This window comes from Barbus barbus, assembly GCF_936440315.1.
Source record: "Barbus barbus genome assembly, chromosome: 33".
Lineage (NCBI taxonomy): Eukaryota > Metazoa > Chordata > Actinopteri > Cypriniformes > Cyprinidae > Barbus > Barbus barbus.
This window is the reverse complement of record NC_136761.1, coordinates 26818558-26837181: the sequence shown is the minus strand read 5'-3', so window position 1 is coordinate 26837181 and position 18624 is coordinate 26818558. Positions and strand designations below refer to the sequence as shown.

At 34.8% G+C, this 18624-nt stretch overlaps 1 protein-coding gene across 1 annotated transcript in view; it reads left to right on the top strand.

Moving 5' to 3' along the window:
• Window positions 1-8620: 8620 nt before the first annotated feature.
• Window positions 8621-18624, top strand: part of LOC306853115 (ATP-binding cassette sub-family C member 5-like) — a 49714-nt gene continuing 39710 nt past the window's right edge. The window contains exons 1-4 of the mRNA XM_079390306.1: window positions 8621-8792; window positions 10862-11017; window positions 15160-15307; window positions 18151-18384. Coding sequence (XP_079246432.1) covers window positions 8623-8792; window positions 10862-11017; window positions 15160-15307; window positions 18151-18384 — 708 coding nt within the window. The 5' untranslated portion in view covers window positions 8621-8622. The remainder of the gene's footprint in view (window positions 8793-10861; window positions 11018-15159; window positions 15308-18150; window positions 18385-18624) is intronic.

Sequence of the window (18624 nt, the reverse complement as noted above, 5' to 3'; positions counted from 1 at the left end):
TGTGCCTTCCCAAATCATACCGATTCAGTTGAATTTGCCACAGGTTACCTTCACTCAAAGTCTAGTAACACCTACAAGCAATATGAATGCTCCTGAGCTAAATTCCAACTGTCCCAGATAAGGGTATGAATACTTATGCAATGGAATCATTTAAGTTTTTTATTTTTAATAAATTTGCTAAAATGTTAAAAAACTTTTTTTTTTTTGCTTTACCTTTATAGTGTATGGCGTGTAGATTGATGTGGAAAAAAAGTAATTTGAAAACCCCCTACTCCCCCTTCTCTATCTAGTATAATGCTCATAAAGTAATGTTGCTGCAGACTTCTGCTGTAAAAGTGCATTACGGAAAACAACTTTTGCTTATTTTTACAAACTGAGGGACCAGTCTAAATGATTTTCAGTGGTAATCAACAGCATGCCATAGATTATGTGTAGAGCTTAAGTTATATTGAACCAGAACATTCTATTAATCTGATTGGCCTTCACACAGAAAATACTTCCTACTGCAACATAAAGCTTTGCCATTATCTGTTCTGAACACACAGCTGAACAGAAACGCGAGCTCCAATCTGTCCTGTGTGAGTTACGCTCTGTATTTTCCGGACAATCTTTTCAGTGCCGTGTACAACAAGGGGTGAAAGACAAGAAAGAGAAATCTATTTTGAGACTGAGATTTGGTTTCGGAGGCATATTTGCGGCTCTCTGTTGATAGCGGCTGTGGCCTGGCCACCCAGTGCTGGGAACAGACAGATAAAGGGTTTAGTCTACCTTATGGAGTGTGGGATGGCACTGGACCTCTATTCTCTCTGACCTCATATAGCTGAGGCGATGGGATGCGCCGCAGGTCAGAGAGGAGCCGCTGCTGGACTCGCATTGTAATATGCATCAGCTGTGTCGCCTCCATCCACGCGGCTCTCACCGAGGAAGGGGAAAAGATGGTGATAATGAACAATTCTAATATCGGCACCAAAATAAATATGTGCTGTGTTGTGAAACAGGCTGCTGGAGATCCTCATGCAGTGTTTTATGACATTACACAAGGCCAGTTTCACTTATTATTTCATTATATGTGACCCTGGAGCACAAAAGCAGTCATAAGTAGCACAGGTGTATTTGTAGCAATAGGCATCAATACATTATATGGGTCAAAATTATCTTTTTTTTTTTTTTTTTCAATCATTAGGATCATGTTCCATGAAGGTGTTTTGTAAATGTCCTACTGTAATTATATCGAAACTTATTGTTTAATAATTAATATGCCTTGCTAAGAACTTCATTTGGACAACTTTAAAGCCGATTTAGATTTTTTTTGCACCCTCAGATTCCAGATTTTCAAATATTTGCATCTCAGCCATATATTGTCCTAACAAACCATACATCAATGGAAAGCTTATTTATTCAGCTTTCAGATGATGTATAAACCGTTATATCTGGTTTTGTGGTCCGGGGTCACATATGTGCTGTGGTGTGAAACAGACCTGAGTGCTGCTGGAGATCCTGATGCATTGTTTTTGTGACCAGATATCACTTATTCTTTCATTTTATATGAAGTGGTGGCATTTTGTGTTTGATAGCATTTAATTAACATTTAAAAGGTTATTTGTCTGTTCATCGATGTATCCGTCCATGTCTCTAAGCAGGTAGTCCAGCAGTGTGTGTTGCTGGAGACGTATGTATTATGAAGCCTCGTGGATATTGATAGGGAGCTTTGGATGCACTTCATTGATTGCCTGCGTTCAGCAGATTTCCCAGCTCAGGAAAGTGAAACCGTCTAAGTGATTTCTGGACTGTTAATGTATGACTCTCAGCAGGCTAACAGACAGCAGCGGACAAGCTTCATAACTACATTAAAGTGAGTGAGTGGCCTTAAATACATGACTCACGACTCACCTTAACCATAAAACTGAGCTGTCCATATGCAATACAGGCAAGGAGACACACACACACACACACACACATATATATATATAGTGTATATAATCTAGATTAGGTAATCACATTCCAAAAATTAAGAATTTGTAATTGAATTGTTGCATTTTAAAATGTTAGTAATCCAATTAGTTAATTTGATGTATTACATTGTTACAACTATGGGAGTAAATTATTCAATTATTCACAATAATAAAAATTAATTCTCTGCCCTGGTCTGGGAAACCATGACTGTGATGTATAATGCACTGCATGTTGTTGATAAAGAATGGATTATTTATTTATTTATTTATTTATTTATTTATTTATATCAATGTGGTATGCAATAATATTGTTCAAATCTATGGGATAAATGAGATAGGCAACCTAAAAGGAATGAAGAAGTAGTCAGAATACATGACCTAAAATTAATTATCTAATAGATTGTTACTACCTACAATTTTCATTGTAATTTGTAATGAAGTAACGGACTTCAATTTGCAATTTGCAAGTAATCTACCCAGCACTGTATATATACAGTATATCTATATATTAAGTTCTTTCCATGACAAAATATTTGCCTAGTTTTTCAGGACTGTTGCAGAGAAAAAAGCCTTTAAAACTGTGAAATATTAGATATTATCTGTCATCCTATAACAGTTTGGTGGTAAAATTATGAAAATACAAATGCTACAAGTTGTGACGCACGTTTTGTAAAATTCACACAAAACCCAAAAACAAAATATAGTTTATGCAAATGCAACTTTAAAGTAAATTTAAATAATAATAATAACAATATGGCAATGAATCATTCAGACCATTTGTGCATCATTTTGTCCAATTCATTGAAATAATTTGAAGAAACACTCACACTTCAAACATCTTTTTGATGTGAAAGCAAGTTTATGCTACATAAACTCCTGACCGACTCTTAGACATCATTAGTATATGAAATATTTAATCAAAACTATTGAAATTTCCATGACTTTTCCAAATATGAAAAACATTTCCCTGATATTTCAAGGTATTTCATACGGAAGCGTATTGCATTCACTTGAGGAAAAAAAATCTACTCTGTTTTTCTGAATTAACGACTTAATTATCTCAGAATTACGAGATAATTTTTCATGAAAAAAAAGTTTTTGCTCTGTTTTTCTGAATTAACGACTTAATTATCTCAGAATTACGAGATAATTTTTCATGAATAAAAAGTTTTTGCTCTGTTTTCTGAATTAACGAGTTAAATATCTCAGAATTACGAGATAATTTTTCATGAAAAAAAAGTTTTTGCTCTGTTTTTCTGAATTAACGACTTAATTATCTCAGAATTACGAGATCATTTTTCATTAAAAAATGTTTGTGCTCTGTTTTTCTGAATTAACGACTTAATTATCTCAGAATTACGAGATCATTTTTCAAAAAAAAAAAGTTTTTGCTCTGTTTTTCTCGTTAATTCAGAAAAACAGAGCAAAAACTATTTTTTTTCATGAAAAAGTATCTCGTAATTCTGAGATAATTAACTCGTTAATTCAGAAAAACAGAGTAGATTTTTTTTCCTCAAGTGAATGCAATACGCTTCCGTAATTTCATGACTAGGCAAACGTTTGTTTTTAATTTTCCTGAGTGCACAAATCACTAAGAATAAGAATTGATTTAAATGTTGCAGTTGTGTCCTTTGCATTAAAGAGTTGCCACTCATTCAGGATTTTCAGGTGATATCTATCCTGGAAATATAAATTACATTCCAGTACAACATATGCCAAGGACGTTTAATGCGGTGACCCTGAGCACATTCAGACTCACCTCTGTTTTGTGACTCTGCAGGTCAGTGGCTCTCAGTCCAGCTCATTCTGCACACTCCCTGCTAATGAGCTGATGATCTGAATCACGTGTGTTCACTCTGCAGTCAGGACCTGGATTGAGAAGCACTGCTTTAGGCAGTTCTCATGTATCCGGTGTGTCATATGCCAACAGAGGTCACTACAGTCTGCAGCACTTCTACCTGCATGAGAATGAAGAATCACAGTTTAATCACAGCGTTGTATAAAACTGATGTGTTTGACGGCAAAGGTCTTTGCTTGTTGCATTGTGTTACAAATAGTTTCCTAAACACCAGTTTGATATTCTTCAACTAAAACTACTACAAACAATTTCTTTCACATAGTTTCTTATAGTGTTTAGATTAGATTAGATTAGATTAGATTAGATTCAACTTTATTGTCATTGCACATGTAAGGTACAGGGCAACGAAATGCAGTTAGCATCTAACCAGAAGTGCAATAAGCAGAGGTACAGGATATACAGTGCCTACAATATGTTACATATGTACAGAAATATACAGATAAGGCAGTAGTACTATGGACATAATTTACAAGTTTTTAAATACTATCAGTTTATGATCTCGTATTAATGGGACACTTGTACTTGTTCAACTACACATCGGCTAAAAGGTTATTTAAAAATGTTGCAAAGCTTGTCGACCAGTAACAGCAGCTAGAATTAGACATCGTATAACCTTACGTAATCTACATTTTTGTATTAAAAGTTTGTTTATTTGTCAATTACTGCAGTGTTTATTGCAGCATCTCCTGTATTCTTGTACTGCATAGAGCCATGTCACATAAAAATCACAACAACTTGCTGTCAGTTGTTCACCATTATGTCAACACAGCCGGAGGTCATGTATATACATATATATACACATATACATATACAGTTGAAGTCAAAACTTTACATACACCTTTCAGAATCTGCAAAATGTAAATTATTTTACCAAAATAAGAGGGATCATACAAAATGCATGTTGTTGTTTATTTAGTACTGACCTGAATAAGATATTTCACATAAAAGATGTTTACATATAGTCCACAAGAGAAAATAATAGCTGAATTTATAAAAACGACCCCTTTCAAAAGTTTACATCCCCTTGATTCTTAACACTGTGTTGCTCCCTGAACGATTCACAGCTGTGTTTGTTTGTTTAGTGATAGTTGTTCATGATTCCCTTGTTTGTCCTGAACAGTTAAACTGCCTGCTGTTCTTCAGAAAAATCCTTCAGGTCCCACAAAATCTTTGGTTTTTTTTGGGCGTGAAAACTTTTGAACAGAATGAAGATGAGTACATTTTTCTTGTTTTGCCTAAATACCATATTTATTTTCATTAAACACTGCCCTTCAGAAGCTACAGAACATACTTGCATGTTTTCCAGAAGACAAATTAAGTTAAATTAACCTTGATCTTCAAATTCAAAAAGTTTTCATGCCCCAGCTCTTAATGCATGGCTTTTCCTTCTGCATCATCAGTGAGCGTTTGAACCTTCTGTAATAGTTGCATATGAGTCCCTCAGTTGTCCTCCGTGTGGAAAGATGGATCTTAAAATCATACAGTCATTGTTGGAAAGGGTTCAAATACACTAAAATGCTGGAAAACCAAAGAATTTGTGGGTCCTGAAGGATTTTTCTGAAGAACAGCAGACAGTTTAACTGTTCAGGACAAACAAGGGGCTCATGAACAACTATCACTAAACAAACAAACACAGTTGTGGATCGTTCAGGGAGCAACACAGTATTAAGAATCAAGGGGATGTAAACTTTTGAACGAGGTAATTTTTATAAATTTAGCTATTATTTTCTCTTGTGGACTATATGGAAATATCTTATTCAGGTCAGTACTAAATAAACAATGAAATATAAATCGTAAAAAATAATTAACATTTAGCAGATTCTGAAAGGTGTATGTAAAGTTTTGACTTCAACTATATGTGTGTGTGCGTGTTCAGATGCAAAAGCCTCTAAATGCTGTTTGAAATTTTCTTCTAAAATAAGCCTTTTTTTCAGGCTCCTGTGTAGGTTCAGTAATTTCACTTTAACAGCAGTGAATATAGGCTCTTTTCATTGTCATTAATGTGAAATAACTGAACATAAACATAGGAGCCTGATAAAAATGCTCTCTTTCCCCCTTTAATCAATAAGGTACATATTAATCCCATTCAAATCTATGAGATAAACGAGTTGGCTCAAAAATAATCAAAAAATAGTCAGAATACACGACCTAAAATTAATAATCTAATAGATTATGTTACTAACTACATTATTTTTCATGTAATTTGTAATCAGTAACGGACTACGATCTGCATGCAATCTACCAGCACTGTATACAGTATATTTATTTATTTATTTATTATCGAAGCCTATTTTAGTCACTTAACAATTACTTTACATCAGTCATTTTCATGATAAAGCATTTGCCTAATTTTTCAGGATTATTAAGCAAAATAAATAAAAGTCCTTTTAAAATAGTGAAATATTTGATATTGTTTGGGCTGAAATGTCCTGTACTCTTGTACTACATTGAGCCACGTTAAATCACAACAACTCAACACGGCCAGAGGTCATGACCTTTAAATAAACGAGGTCATGACCTTTAAATAAGTGAAAACATTACTAAGATAGCAAGTGAATGTGAAATATAGCCTTTAAACGTAATCTAAATGAGACGGGAAGATAGCGGCCCGGTTTCAAGGTTAGTTTTTAAGTTAAATAGTCATTACGTAACATTTCAATTTACCATCAATTCACGCAAACGAGGAGCATTTCGTCCCACCGCGCACTCTTTCAAACATATACGAGTTCCGCAACAGCTACTATTAAAAACAATAAGTGTTTCATGTCAGACTGCTCATCTTATTGCATATAAGCAATGCTCTACAGATGACCAGCCAAAAATAGTCCGCTAATCTGTCTGCACGCTTCTGCAAAGATCACCACGTGCCCTTTCCTTCCCCTTCAGGTCCGGTAACCATAGCGACGACCAAGCAAGTCCGTGATTGGCTGCTCGGGTGTGACGCAAGATGCATTTAGGGAATTCCGTCAGCTGTGCTCCGTCAAACTCTCCAGTGCACCTTCAGTGCAACTCTCACTCAGGATCAGAGCACATGCTGTTTAACTTGTTTTGCGAGAGGAAGATGTGTCATGTGCAGCAAGGGACCCAGAGAGCGTTGACTTTCTGAATAAATCATTTGTAACCTGTGGGAACATCCAGAAGCTGAAAGGAAAGAGGCGTTTTCTGTTTGATATGTAAGTGACCTTCTTCAGCTCCAACTTTATTAGAAACTTTCTGAGACAGTTTTTGTGTTGCTTTTAAACTCCTTAAATAGTGGAGGGCCAATATTCGTGTTCATTAATAACATGTCATGCTCATTTAAGATAAAAGTAGTTCTGATAATCTATAAAACGTCCCATATGAGGATCCCAATGGAGAACATCTCCAGAAATGTCCGGGAACACACACAACAGCGAAGACAGGTAAAGAGAGCAGGTGTAATGCTATCATATCATAAACTGATTTCTTCAACTATTTCTGATTATTAAAGGCCATTTAGCAGACACTTATGTGCAATAGTTTTAGTCCCACTGGATCAACACTGGGCAACTGTGGTAGTAGAGCTTTGCTTTTCCTTTAAATTGTGTGCAAAGGGATAAATATTCATAGTAGTCTGAAACTGAAGATAGGGGAAGACAAACATGAACTACACGCCGTATATAAGGTCCAAAATGTGTGCATTTATGTCCTACTCAGCTGTTTGTGTGCCTATTGAAATGGGCTCATGTATGGAGCGTTACCTAAAAATGAAAATGTTGTTTCAGATCTGACTAACATTAGATGGTTTAGTCATTAAATCGAGAACCGGATTAGTCTGATTCATGAATGAAACATTCAGATTATCAGTATTAGGGATTGCTCAATACAATTTTTTGAGTATCTACTGATACTGATGTCAAATCGATTGGTTTAGAATATCTACACCTCATTACCTTGCTAACTAACTACACACTGCTTCATTGTAAATGAAGAGAAAGCATGACTATATACTTGATCAACATAAATGGTCCTAATCAGGCCGTTGAACTATCATAAACACTCCAAGGAAAGATAGAGTTGATTTTCAGTTTATCTAAATACCTCAATTTCAGTGTTTCTCACACAAAAAAACAATCATATGGCTTCAGAAGCATTGGAATACAGCACACAAATCACATTAACTTTTTGTGGTACTTTTATAGTGCTTTATGACGCTCGAAAGCCTTAATCTCCATTCATTATAGTTGCATGAATAGCAAGAACAATTCCTTGAAAAATTCTGAAATAAAGTCATGCAGGTTTGCAATGAAATTAATAATGACAGTATGCTCATTTCTGTGTGAATTAGCCCTTTACAATTTCAAAATGTCCCCATTGTCATTGTTTACATTCACTATTGCATTAGTGATTTTTATCGAACATGGGCTCTTTCTTGCATAGAGTGTAAATAATGAAACTATTTGCTTATCTTTCATTATCTGGCAGTCGCCGGTGATGTACACCGAGCAGATACAGAGAGTCACGCGTTGCTGGATTTACCTTATCGTGTCTTATGCCACAGATGGATCAGTGACAGGGTCAACACACACACGGCGAGCTCGAATATCCTCCGTCTCAGTATCCACCAGCCTTGAGGCCACCCACAGGCGTCTTTAAATAGATAAACACTTTGCAGCCAAGGCCATAACGTTAGAGGAAGGTTTGTGTCACTGCACTGATATTAGTCAGCAGATTCAGACATTCCCAGTCGTGGCTGTCATGAGAGTGGACAGGAGCTCATCACAAGTGTCTGACAGTATTTAGTAGCTTTAGAAGTGTTGAGTGTTTTTCTGTTTTTATTTGTTAGAGACAGGTATGTTCTCAGATGCCTTGGAGGCCGCAGGACAGGTGGAGGGTTTGACTCTGTCCCCTCCACAGACTCTCCCAGACCCCGATGATGAGGTGGACCTCGGCACCGAAACAAAAAGACGAGGCAGATATCGCCATAGCTTACAGATACTCAAGCCCTTTCGGATCACACACAAGTAAGTTCTTCTGGATATAGTTAATATAACCATATAAAATTAACATTTGGGTAGTTAGCAAATGGATATAAGACTAAAATTATTCAAAAAAATGGGACCCTGAACCACAAAACCAGTCATAAGTGTCAATTTTTTTTTTTACAGAAATGTATACACCATCTGAAAGATGAATAGATAAGCTTTCCATTGATGTATGGTTTGTAGGATCTGACAATATTTGGCAGAGATACAACTATAGATACAACTAATCTGAGGGTGCAAAAAATCTAAATATTGAGAAAATGGCCTGTAAAATTGTCCAAATTAAGTTCTTAGCAATGCATATTACTAATCAAAAATTACATTTTGATGTATTTACGGTAAGAAATTTACAAAATATCTTCATGGAACATGATCTTTACTAATGATTTTTGGCATAAAAATAAAAATGGATCATTTTGACCCATATAATGTATTGTTGGCTATTGCTACAAATAAATCCCAGCGACTTGAGACTAGTTTCGTGCTCCAGGGTCACAAATTAAAAAAATTATTTTAGAAAGCTATATGCATATTTTAGGGGATGTGACCAGTTACCACTTTTATTTGATCTTTTCCCCCTCACTTGTTAATTTAAAAAAAATGAATTAGTTTGTATTCCAGTACATTTCTCAGTTAGTTTGAGCTCATAAACACTGCATGTATAATAATTATAAAATAATTAGCTAATGCTGTTTAAAATAGATTGTGCTGGTGTGCAGCATGTCACACTGCAGGAAAAGGTATTAATTGACTTTGACACATTGTTTCCGACAGTTAGACTCCCATATGCACAAATACATAAAGATTATTTTATGATTATTAATGCTTAAAATGTGGAAGAATCACTTCATAGGACTTCATAAATGAATATATACAACTTATAATTCTATAATATATTTATATAACATATATGATATGAAATGTATAATATGAAATTATATAATGCATAATATATTTCAAATATACATTTATATACTATATAAGTAATAAGTATGTTCGACTGGTTTTTTTTTGTCCACAGTTTATTTTGATATATTTTTGTATTTCTCATTTCCTAATGACAGTCTCATCACGGAACAATTTTCACATTAAACAATATTTGAATAGATATTTTTGTGTTTATGCTCAAAACCTGTGTTCTTGCCTGTCCAGCCAAATTATCTGACAGAAAAAAATGAATGACCTCTTTCTTAAATTGATTGGCATGTCAGCCTCCCTTGAATGTTTCAAACCTAAGTTTCACAAACTACAAGAGGAGATTTTACTTTCACACAGTGGCTCTTTATAGAAAATAAAGTAATTTCTGCGCTACTACTTTGACTATTTCTTTAATAACTGCCATAAATTGTTAAGTGGTTCGTTATTAGGAGACACATTTACATCCAAATAATAATTAATCTACTTTAAACTCAAACCTAAAAAGCTACGAGCTGCTTTTATCATCTGAATCTGTCACTTAATTAAATAGAAATTGTTTATTTGCCTGCATTAAACATGATCGTCGTTATTTTTAACATTGAATAGGTCCCACCAGTTCATATAAGCCTGTATTGTAAAAGCTTGTGTGGATAAAATACATTTACAGTGTATTTTAAACATGTTTTCTGCTGAGTTTAGTGTGGAAAAACCTAACTTATATTACACTTCTTCCACACTGCTTATGCACACAGTGAGAAACCTGTTAATATGGGGCCAAAATAAACTTATGCACCGAAATACTTTTGTGAGGTGTGAAACAAACCTTAGGAGATGTTTGCTACGCTGCCATTTGGATTCAAGTGACAGTCAATGAGGTCCTGATAAGAACGCTCTTATCCTTTACTCACAGACGGCTCAATTTTTAACATGCTGACTGATAAAGAGCCACTGAACTTTTTCACTGCTTCGTAAGAGTTCTGAGAGGGACGTGCAAACTGCTGTGATTCATCTCCTGTTTGGCCGCAGCCAGTAAAGATTTTCTCTCACGTTCAAGGTCACGCCGTTCTCAGACATAGCACATAGCACCTAGATGACTGATATGAGCCAAATCCTTCCATTTTCACCCCCAGACATCAGCACCCGGTGGACAATGCAGGATTTTTCTCCTTCATGACCCTGCAATGGCTGTCCCCTCTGGCATGGAGGGCCCACAAAGATTCCTGTCTGAAGATAGAAGACGTGTGGGGTCTGTCTTGCCACGAGGCCTCAGAAACGAACCGCCAGAGGTGAGCTACTGGCAAAAACTTTCTGATCCAAGGTTCGTCTGCTGTTTTTAAAACAAATTAACAAAAAAATAAATAATAATTAATAATTAGATAAAAATTTATGACAAAATAATAATATTATTCCTATTTTTTAAACCAGCAAATTACTGAGTGCTAACACATGTATTAATACTGGACGCCAGGGGGCGCCCTCGTGCGGAAACGCCACATATGCATCACAGAAGTAATAAAACTCATGACTTTCCAGGAAATCCCTAATATGGACAAAGCTATCCAGCTATGGCTGTGACTGAATAAAAAAAAAATAGAAACGCTTGAATTGATTAAACATTAAGACAGTAAACACATGACTCAATATAGGGTTTATCTGTGTTCTTCAAGCTGTCTTGGGTATTTTTATAATAATAAAGTACATTTAAAATCTAACGCTAATCGCCTTAAATTATTACCTTATAGAAAACATTTTATGCTTATTCCGTGATAAGAATCCATATCAGATCAGAAAATGAAGTTATTTCAAACACTTGATTGATGTATAAATGCTTCTTGTTTAGTTTGGGAGGCTGTTTGGCATGTGTTGCTTTTTAAAGGGGTCATATGACGATGCTAAAAATAACATTATTTTGTGTATTTGGTGTAATGCAATATGTTTATGCTGTTTAAAGGGGACCTGTTATGCAAAAATCACTTTTATAAGGTGTTTGAATAATGTAAAAAATCCACCCACTAATTTTTTTATAAAACTGCTTTCTTTGCGTAAACGTTTAGGCGCTGTTATGCAAATCTTCCAACACAGTGACGTAGACATGGTTTGTTATGATCGGACAATATTTGGCTGAGATACAACTATTAGAAAATCTGGAATCTGAGGGTGCAAAAAAATCTAAATATTGAGAAAATCACCTTTAAAGTTGTTCAAATGACGTCCTTAGCAATGCATATTACTAATCAAAAAATAAGTGTTAATATATTTACAGTAGGAAATTTACAAAATATCTTCATGGAACATGATCTTTATTTAATACCCTAATGATTTTTGGCATAAAAGAAAAATCAATCATTTTGACCCATGCAATGTATTGTTGGCTATTGCTACAAATATCCCCCAGCGACTTGTGGTCCAGGATCACATATGGTATATAAACACTACTTAAATATACATTACACAGACGCAGGATGTGTATATATTTATTAAAAAACCACTACACTTTTTTTTCATTCATTCATTTGTTACCTCACCTCTTTAGGCTTTGTACATTCTGTAAATGTTGTGATACTGTTAATGTTAATTTGATATTGTGGGCAAACAATAAATCGCAGCATTTGCCAAATGCTAAATCATGATTTCAGTTTCATTTCAATAAATCGTTCAGCCCTACCCAGGAGCCAAGCGCAAGTTAGGCATCTCTCGTATGAGCCAACGCTGAACCGTGAACAAACAGAACTATTAGAAAACACCTCCTATGCCAAGGTCTCACACAGTTGATGCCTTGATAACAAGAGGTTGGTGTGGGAATCCCTCGAGTCATGGTGGGGATTGATAGATGCTTGCCTCCCACGCTCACACAGCCCAGAGAGTTATGGCAGGTGGGTGTTATTCATAGCAAGGATTAGACATCAGAGAGAGAGAGTCGGTCTGCACCTTTCCTGCAGGACGGTTATGTCATTAACACGTCAGATCACAGCCCGTGTCCCTTTAGATAAGCTGACGGGCTCAAAGGGTTTCTCAAGGACAGGGGAGCATAGAAAAACACCCGTAATCTGTAACTGCCCTTTCTAATCACAGATCTGAGATTATCCCACATTCGGTGAATGAATTGGATCAGACTTTGGCTGTGCTTTCTTTTGTTGCGACATCAATGATCGTGTTTAAATACAGGCTCCTGTATTTGCCGTCACAGCTATGCCTCACTGGCTCTGTAAGAAGCGGTGTCAGTTTTCAGTGTTTGACCTCGGGGTCTGTGTCTCCCGTTACTGGATTTGTGTCAAAGATAGCCGGGACGCTTGAGCACTTGTTTGTGTGAGGGGTGCGCTGTGGTGGATATTTTATGGGGTCTGGAACACTTACGTAAAGTGTTATCCTCAAAACAGAACGAAATGAAAATGTAACCAAATGTAACCAAAAAAAAAAATAAGATACAGTTCAACTCGTCTTGTACCCTTGTGAGGGATAGAAGCTGTGAGTGCTCTTTGGCATGGGAACTGAAGGCTCAACAAACTGATTGTTCATTCTGAGGCTGAATTTCGATGTTTTCAGTGAGGCTTCAAGATTTTGCATTACAATATTTATGAGAAACTGAACATCATTTATCATTTATTCCTGGACATAATTGATGTTCATTATCTGATTGCATGACCTCTTGTTATTATCTGTAGTTCTTTGTTGTAAACACTTGTTTGTCTGAATGCCCCCTCTGATTGTCTGGTGTATTTTGTTTGCCAATTGCTTGTATTATTTTGTGAAGCGTCCTTGGGTTTGTGAAAGGCGCTATAAAAATAAAACATATTATTATTATTTATGATTTATAATGAATGTATGGATGTTTTGGCCTCTAAATGTGTGCCCAAAACAAGTTTTACCCGAAGAGCAGAAATATATGATGGGCTGTTTAACCCTTGAGTTAAAATACAGAAGTTTAACAGTTAAATACCCCACATTTATTCATTTAGATATGAGGTCGGGGATTATATCTAGTCAAGTTGCCAAAAAAGCAGATGGATCTTATATCATTCTGAAGGGGTTTTATTGTCTATATTTTATTGTGTGAGAAGAAAAACACAGTGGAGTGATACGTATGAGACATAAAACTAGCACAACTATGTAGGAGATTTGTTGCCAGGAACAACAATCCAATATACAGTTGAGCATCATCATTGAAAAATATCTGAGCACAGAATGCTGCTATTAACCAATCAGAATCAAGCATTGCAGAGAGTGTTCTAATAAAGTGGCAAAAGCATTTTGGCTGATGTAATTGTGATGTTTAATTTAAAATTTAATTTATTTTGGTTTGGTCTAACAATTTAGAAAGTTTAATTTCTTAAAGTTGCAATGAAAATAATGTAGCAACCAGTCTTTGCTGTTATAATGTGATGTACATTTGAGTGTAACAGATTAAAAGAAACAAAATGATGGTTCTATGCATTGGTTGTTGATGGATATTTTGATGCTGGTGTTTCACTCAAAAGTGGAGGCAGATGACGGCGAGCAGTGCTGGTAGTAACTCATTACATGTAATCTGGGTTATGTAGTCTAATCAGATGCTTTTATTAAGTACTTGTAGTTAGATTAGATTATATTTTAAAATGCTCATAATCAGATTACAGTTACTTTTTTTATGGATTACATGATTACAGATTATTCACACAAAATTATTCATAATTCTTAGATTCTCCCTACTTATTTTTTTCTCTTTTTTTATTTATTTATTTTTTGTGTGTGTGTGATGTATTCCCAAACTTTCATAAAATATTTACTTGAAGTCCCCCTATCAACAAGTTATGTCAATAGTAATCCAAAAGTAGTCACAATACATGACCTATTATGGATAATCTTAATTACATTACTGACTACAATTTGAAAAAGATATTTAAAAGCTAAACATCTGATCTCAAGATAAGATCTATAACATGCATTTAGAAAATTGATAGTGTGATTTTTCATTCCATGCTGACTTTAATTTAGACTTTAAACGGGTATTAAAAAGACAAATCGTATAGTACTTTAATAGTCATTAAAACTCAAGTTAAAGGGATAATTCATCAAAAAATGAAATTTTTGTCATCATTTACTCACCCTCAAGTTGTTACAAACCTGTATGAGTATATTTAAAAAAAAAATTTGAAGAGTGCTTGTAACCAAATAGTTGCTGGTAGTCATTGACTTCCATTGGTTTTGATATAAAACATCATAATATAGAAGTCAAAGGCTACCAGAAACTTCTACAAAATATCATCTTGTGTTCAACAGAAGAGAGAAACCTGAGGCGGAGTAAAAGATGACAGAATTTTTATTTTTGGGTGCACTATGCATTTAATAAAAGATATTAATAAAGATGTACCCAGTTGTTCATGTTACACTAACAGTCCAGATGCTTGTGCTGTAGTATAACACACTCTGTGTTTGGTAATGCATCATTCAGACTGGAGTGGCTGTGGCACGAGGAGCTCAAGCAGCGAGGGAAGGACGGGGCGTCTCTGTCCCGGGTGTTCTGGAGGTTCTGTCAGACCCGTATGCTGGTGGCAATCTTCTCCCTGCTCATCACCATGGTGGCTGGATTTGTTGGACCTGTGAGTTGTCCTCATTTTCCTTCTGACATAAGTGTTGGGTTGCATGCTGACCTTTGACCTGCTTCTGCTGTCCAAACACTAACTGTTTGTCTTAATGGGATAGTTCAATTAAAAGAACCAAGAGGAGAAAAAGCATTATTTAGACAAAAAATAGCTATGATGTGTGCATTATATGATGCTTTGGAGCAGCCAGCGATCATTATGAATCGTTGTTGAATGAAAAATCTGTGAAGATTTTCTTTGTGTGTGTCATGAAAGAAATCAAGTCCTTCACGTTTGGGGTGACAAAACAGGGCACAAAAAATATAATTCTCAAAGTAATAATAATAATAATAATAGTAGTAGTGGTATTTTTAAAGAATTTCATACAACTAAGGAATTTGTTTTCATTAATGTATACAGTTATACAGTGATGTTGTGCAGCATCTTATTTGACAAAACATAAAAATGCAATGTTTTAATACATTTTAAAAGATTGATTACATTTTATTAAAGTTATTAATTCATTTAATTAGACGCCATTTTTATGATAAATTTGTATTGAATCATAAAACAAAGTGAAAAATAATAAATAAAATGGAAAACTGAATTTAGTGGAAAATAAAGCAGATGTCATGAGGCCCTAAACTAAAAGCTCTGTGGAGTTTAATTGGGAACAAACAAACTATCTTTACATTCGTTCTCAAGGTCTAGCAAACATGTGGAAAGCATTTCCTTCCCCATTAATGGTAAATTAATACAGTTATACATAATGATATTGTATGATATGGGGAAAATATTGTGATAATATTTGGCCATATTGCTCATCCCTAGTGCAAAAATAATTACATTTTCATAATTCATGGATGAACTGTCCCTTTAACTGCGCATGAACACTGTGATGGTTCAGCACTTTCCTGCTTCATAAACATACCTGCACACATTTATGAACAGTTTTATATTCAAGGGATCAATGGAGAGATTATATCAGCAGCTTGTGTAGGCTCAAAATGAAAATTGTAAAATATGCCAGAATTTTTTCATGCCTTCTTGTACTTCAAACTAGTATTAATCCACAGGATTGTGACGTGTGTCTGGATTTTCCATGGTCCATGTTATTCATATTATTCAAGTTATTGCCTGCTGCTTTATTTCTGTTGTCAAATGAGCTTAGATATTTATTCAACAGAGTGATTTAGGATTAAAAAAATTCTTGTAAAAAAACACATTTTTGATCTTATTAGTTTCACTATGAGGGGTAGCTGGGAGTTTCTCACTGTGCCGCTGTTGGGAACGCAGCTGTTCATTTTATTTCCCCACACAAGGCCGCACATGCTCCTGACAGCACTCGCTTAATAGCATTATCAGGGATTACATGTTACAGAATAGCACACTTATTTCCTTGCGTTGATGTGTTTAGTGTTGCATGGGTCAGCCATTGTCTCAGTAGCTCGTATATTTATTTGCAGTACATTTTAGTGCTCTTTTCTTAAATTAAATATTTCCTCACTACTCCTGTCCATGGGTTCAAGTAAATACTCAAATATTATTTTTGGCTTAATAACACTACCATTCAAAATTTGGGGGTCGGTAAGATTTATTTATTTTTTTTAAACGTTTTTAGTAGTCCCTAATGCTCACCAAAGCTGCATTATTGATAAAAAATACAGTAAAATTGTAGAATTGTGAAATATTATTACAAATTAAAATAACTTTCATTATTCAAATATATTTTAAAATGAAATTTATTTGTGTGATAGCAAAGCCTTGGCGCTCAAGAAACATTTATTATTATTATCAATGTTAAAAACCGTTTTTGCTGCTTGATATTTTTGTGCAAACCGTGATATGTTTTGTTTTTCAGTATTTGAAAAACAAAAGTCCAAAAGATGAAAATAAAGTTCAAAAGAATAGGATTTATTTAAAATATATATTTTTTATATTTTATAAATGTAATTTACCATTGCTTTTGATAAAAAAATAAATAAATGTGTTTGGTCAGAGGCATAAGAACAATTTGAAAAGTGATTGAGGATGACAAGTTCCATTTAACCCATTTAACTAAGTATTATTTGATGAATAGAAAGTTTAAAGAACAGCATTTATTCAAAATATATATTTTGTTTATAAAGGTCTCTTACCATCAGTTTTAAATGATTTAATTGGTCCTTAATGAATAAGGACCAATTAAAAGAACGCATAAGAACGATTTGAAAAGTGATTGAATGAAAAATTAATTTCCTAGTTCAAATTTCGTGTTTTTATTTTTTGTTGTTTTTTCATGAATTGAAAGTTCAAAAGAACAGCATTTATTATATATATATATATATATATATATATATATATATATATATATATATTTTATAAATGTATTTTACTGTCATATTTAAACAATTTAATTGGTCCTTACTGACTAAAAGCATTTATCTTTTACAACAAAAATGTAAAACATACAAAAAAAAAATAATTTGGTCAAAGGCATAAGATCAATTTGAAAAGTGAATTAGGATTTAAAAAAAATCCAGTTTCAATTGTTATTTTAGTTTTTTTTCTTTATATTAATTTCTTTATGAATTCAGTTGTTTAGCAATGTACAGTACTGTCCAATTAGCATCCAGGAGCAGATCTGTATTATAATTAGAGCGAGAATAGTTTGAGTCGAATAAAAAAATAGACTCTAGTGTTTTTAAAAAAGTTTTCTAGTGTTTTCCATTGAGCAGCACTTGATCCCACGACCCCAGTGCAAGTCAAAGGATGTTCTGATACCATAAAACCTCAAGGCTCACCTCTGAATCCCTCCTCATGTAATTTTGATTCTGTTCAAATAAAAATAAAAATTAAAAAGTGTGTGGTGTTATTCACAGGCTCTGCTGGTCCGAGCCCTGCTGGAGTATTCTCAGTGCGCAGAGGTGAAGCTGGTGTACGGCCTGGCTCTGGTCGCCGGGATTTTCCTCATGGAGCTGACACGCTCCTGGTCTCTGGCTTTAGTGTGGGCTGTCAACTACCGCACAGCCGCACGCCTCCGGGGAGCCGCGCTCACTTTCGCCTTCCAGAAGATCCTGCGGCTACGCAGCACTAAAGACATCAGCACAGGAGAGGTGAACCGTGTGTTAATACTCCCGTAATAAACACTAAACTATTCATTAGGAGCAGCACTGTTGTAAACAAGCTTCGAACAGCTTCTCAGGTCATGCCTTATTTACTTGAATGTAAAGGGAATATAACATCTGAGAGGATTCATAGCAGTGTTAATTTTGGCAGGCCTTTTTGATTTAGTCTTAGTCTTTATCTTGAGACGAAAATGCTTAATAGTCTTAGTCACATTTTAGTCATTTGAG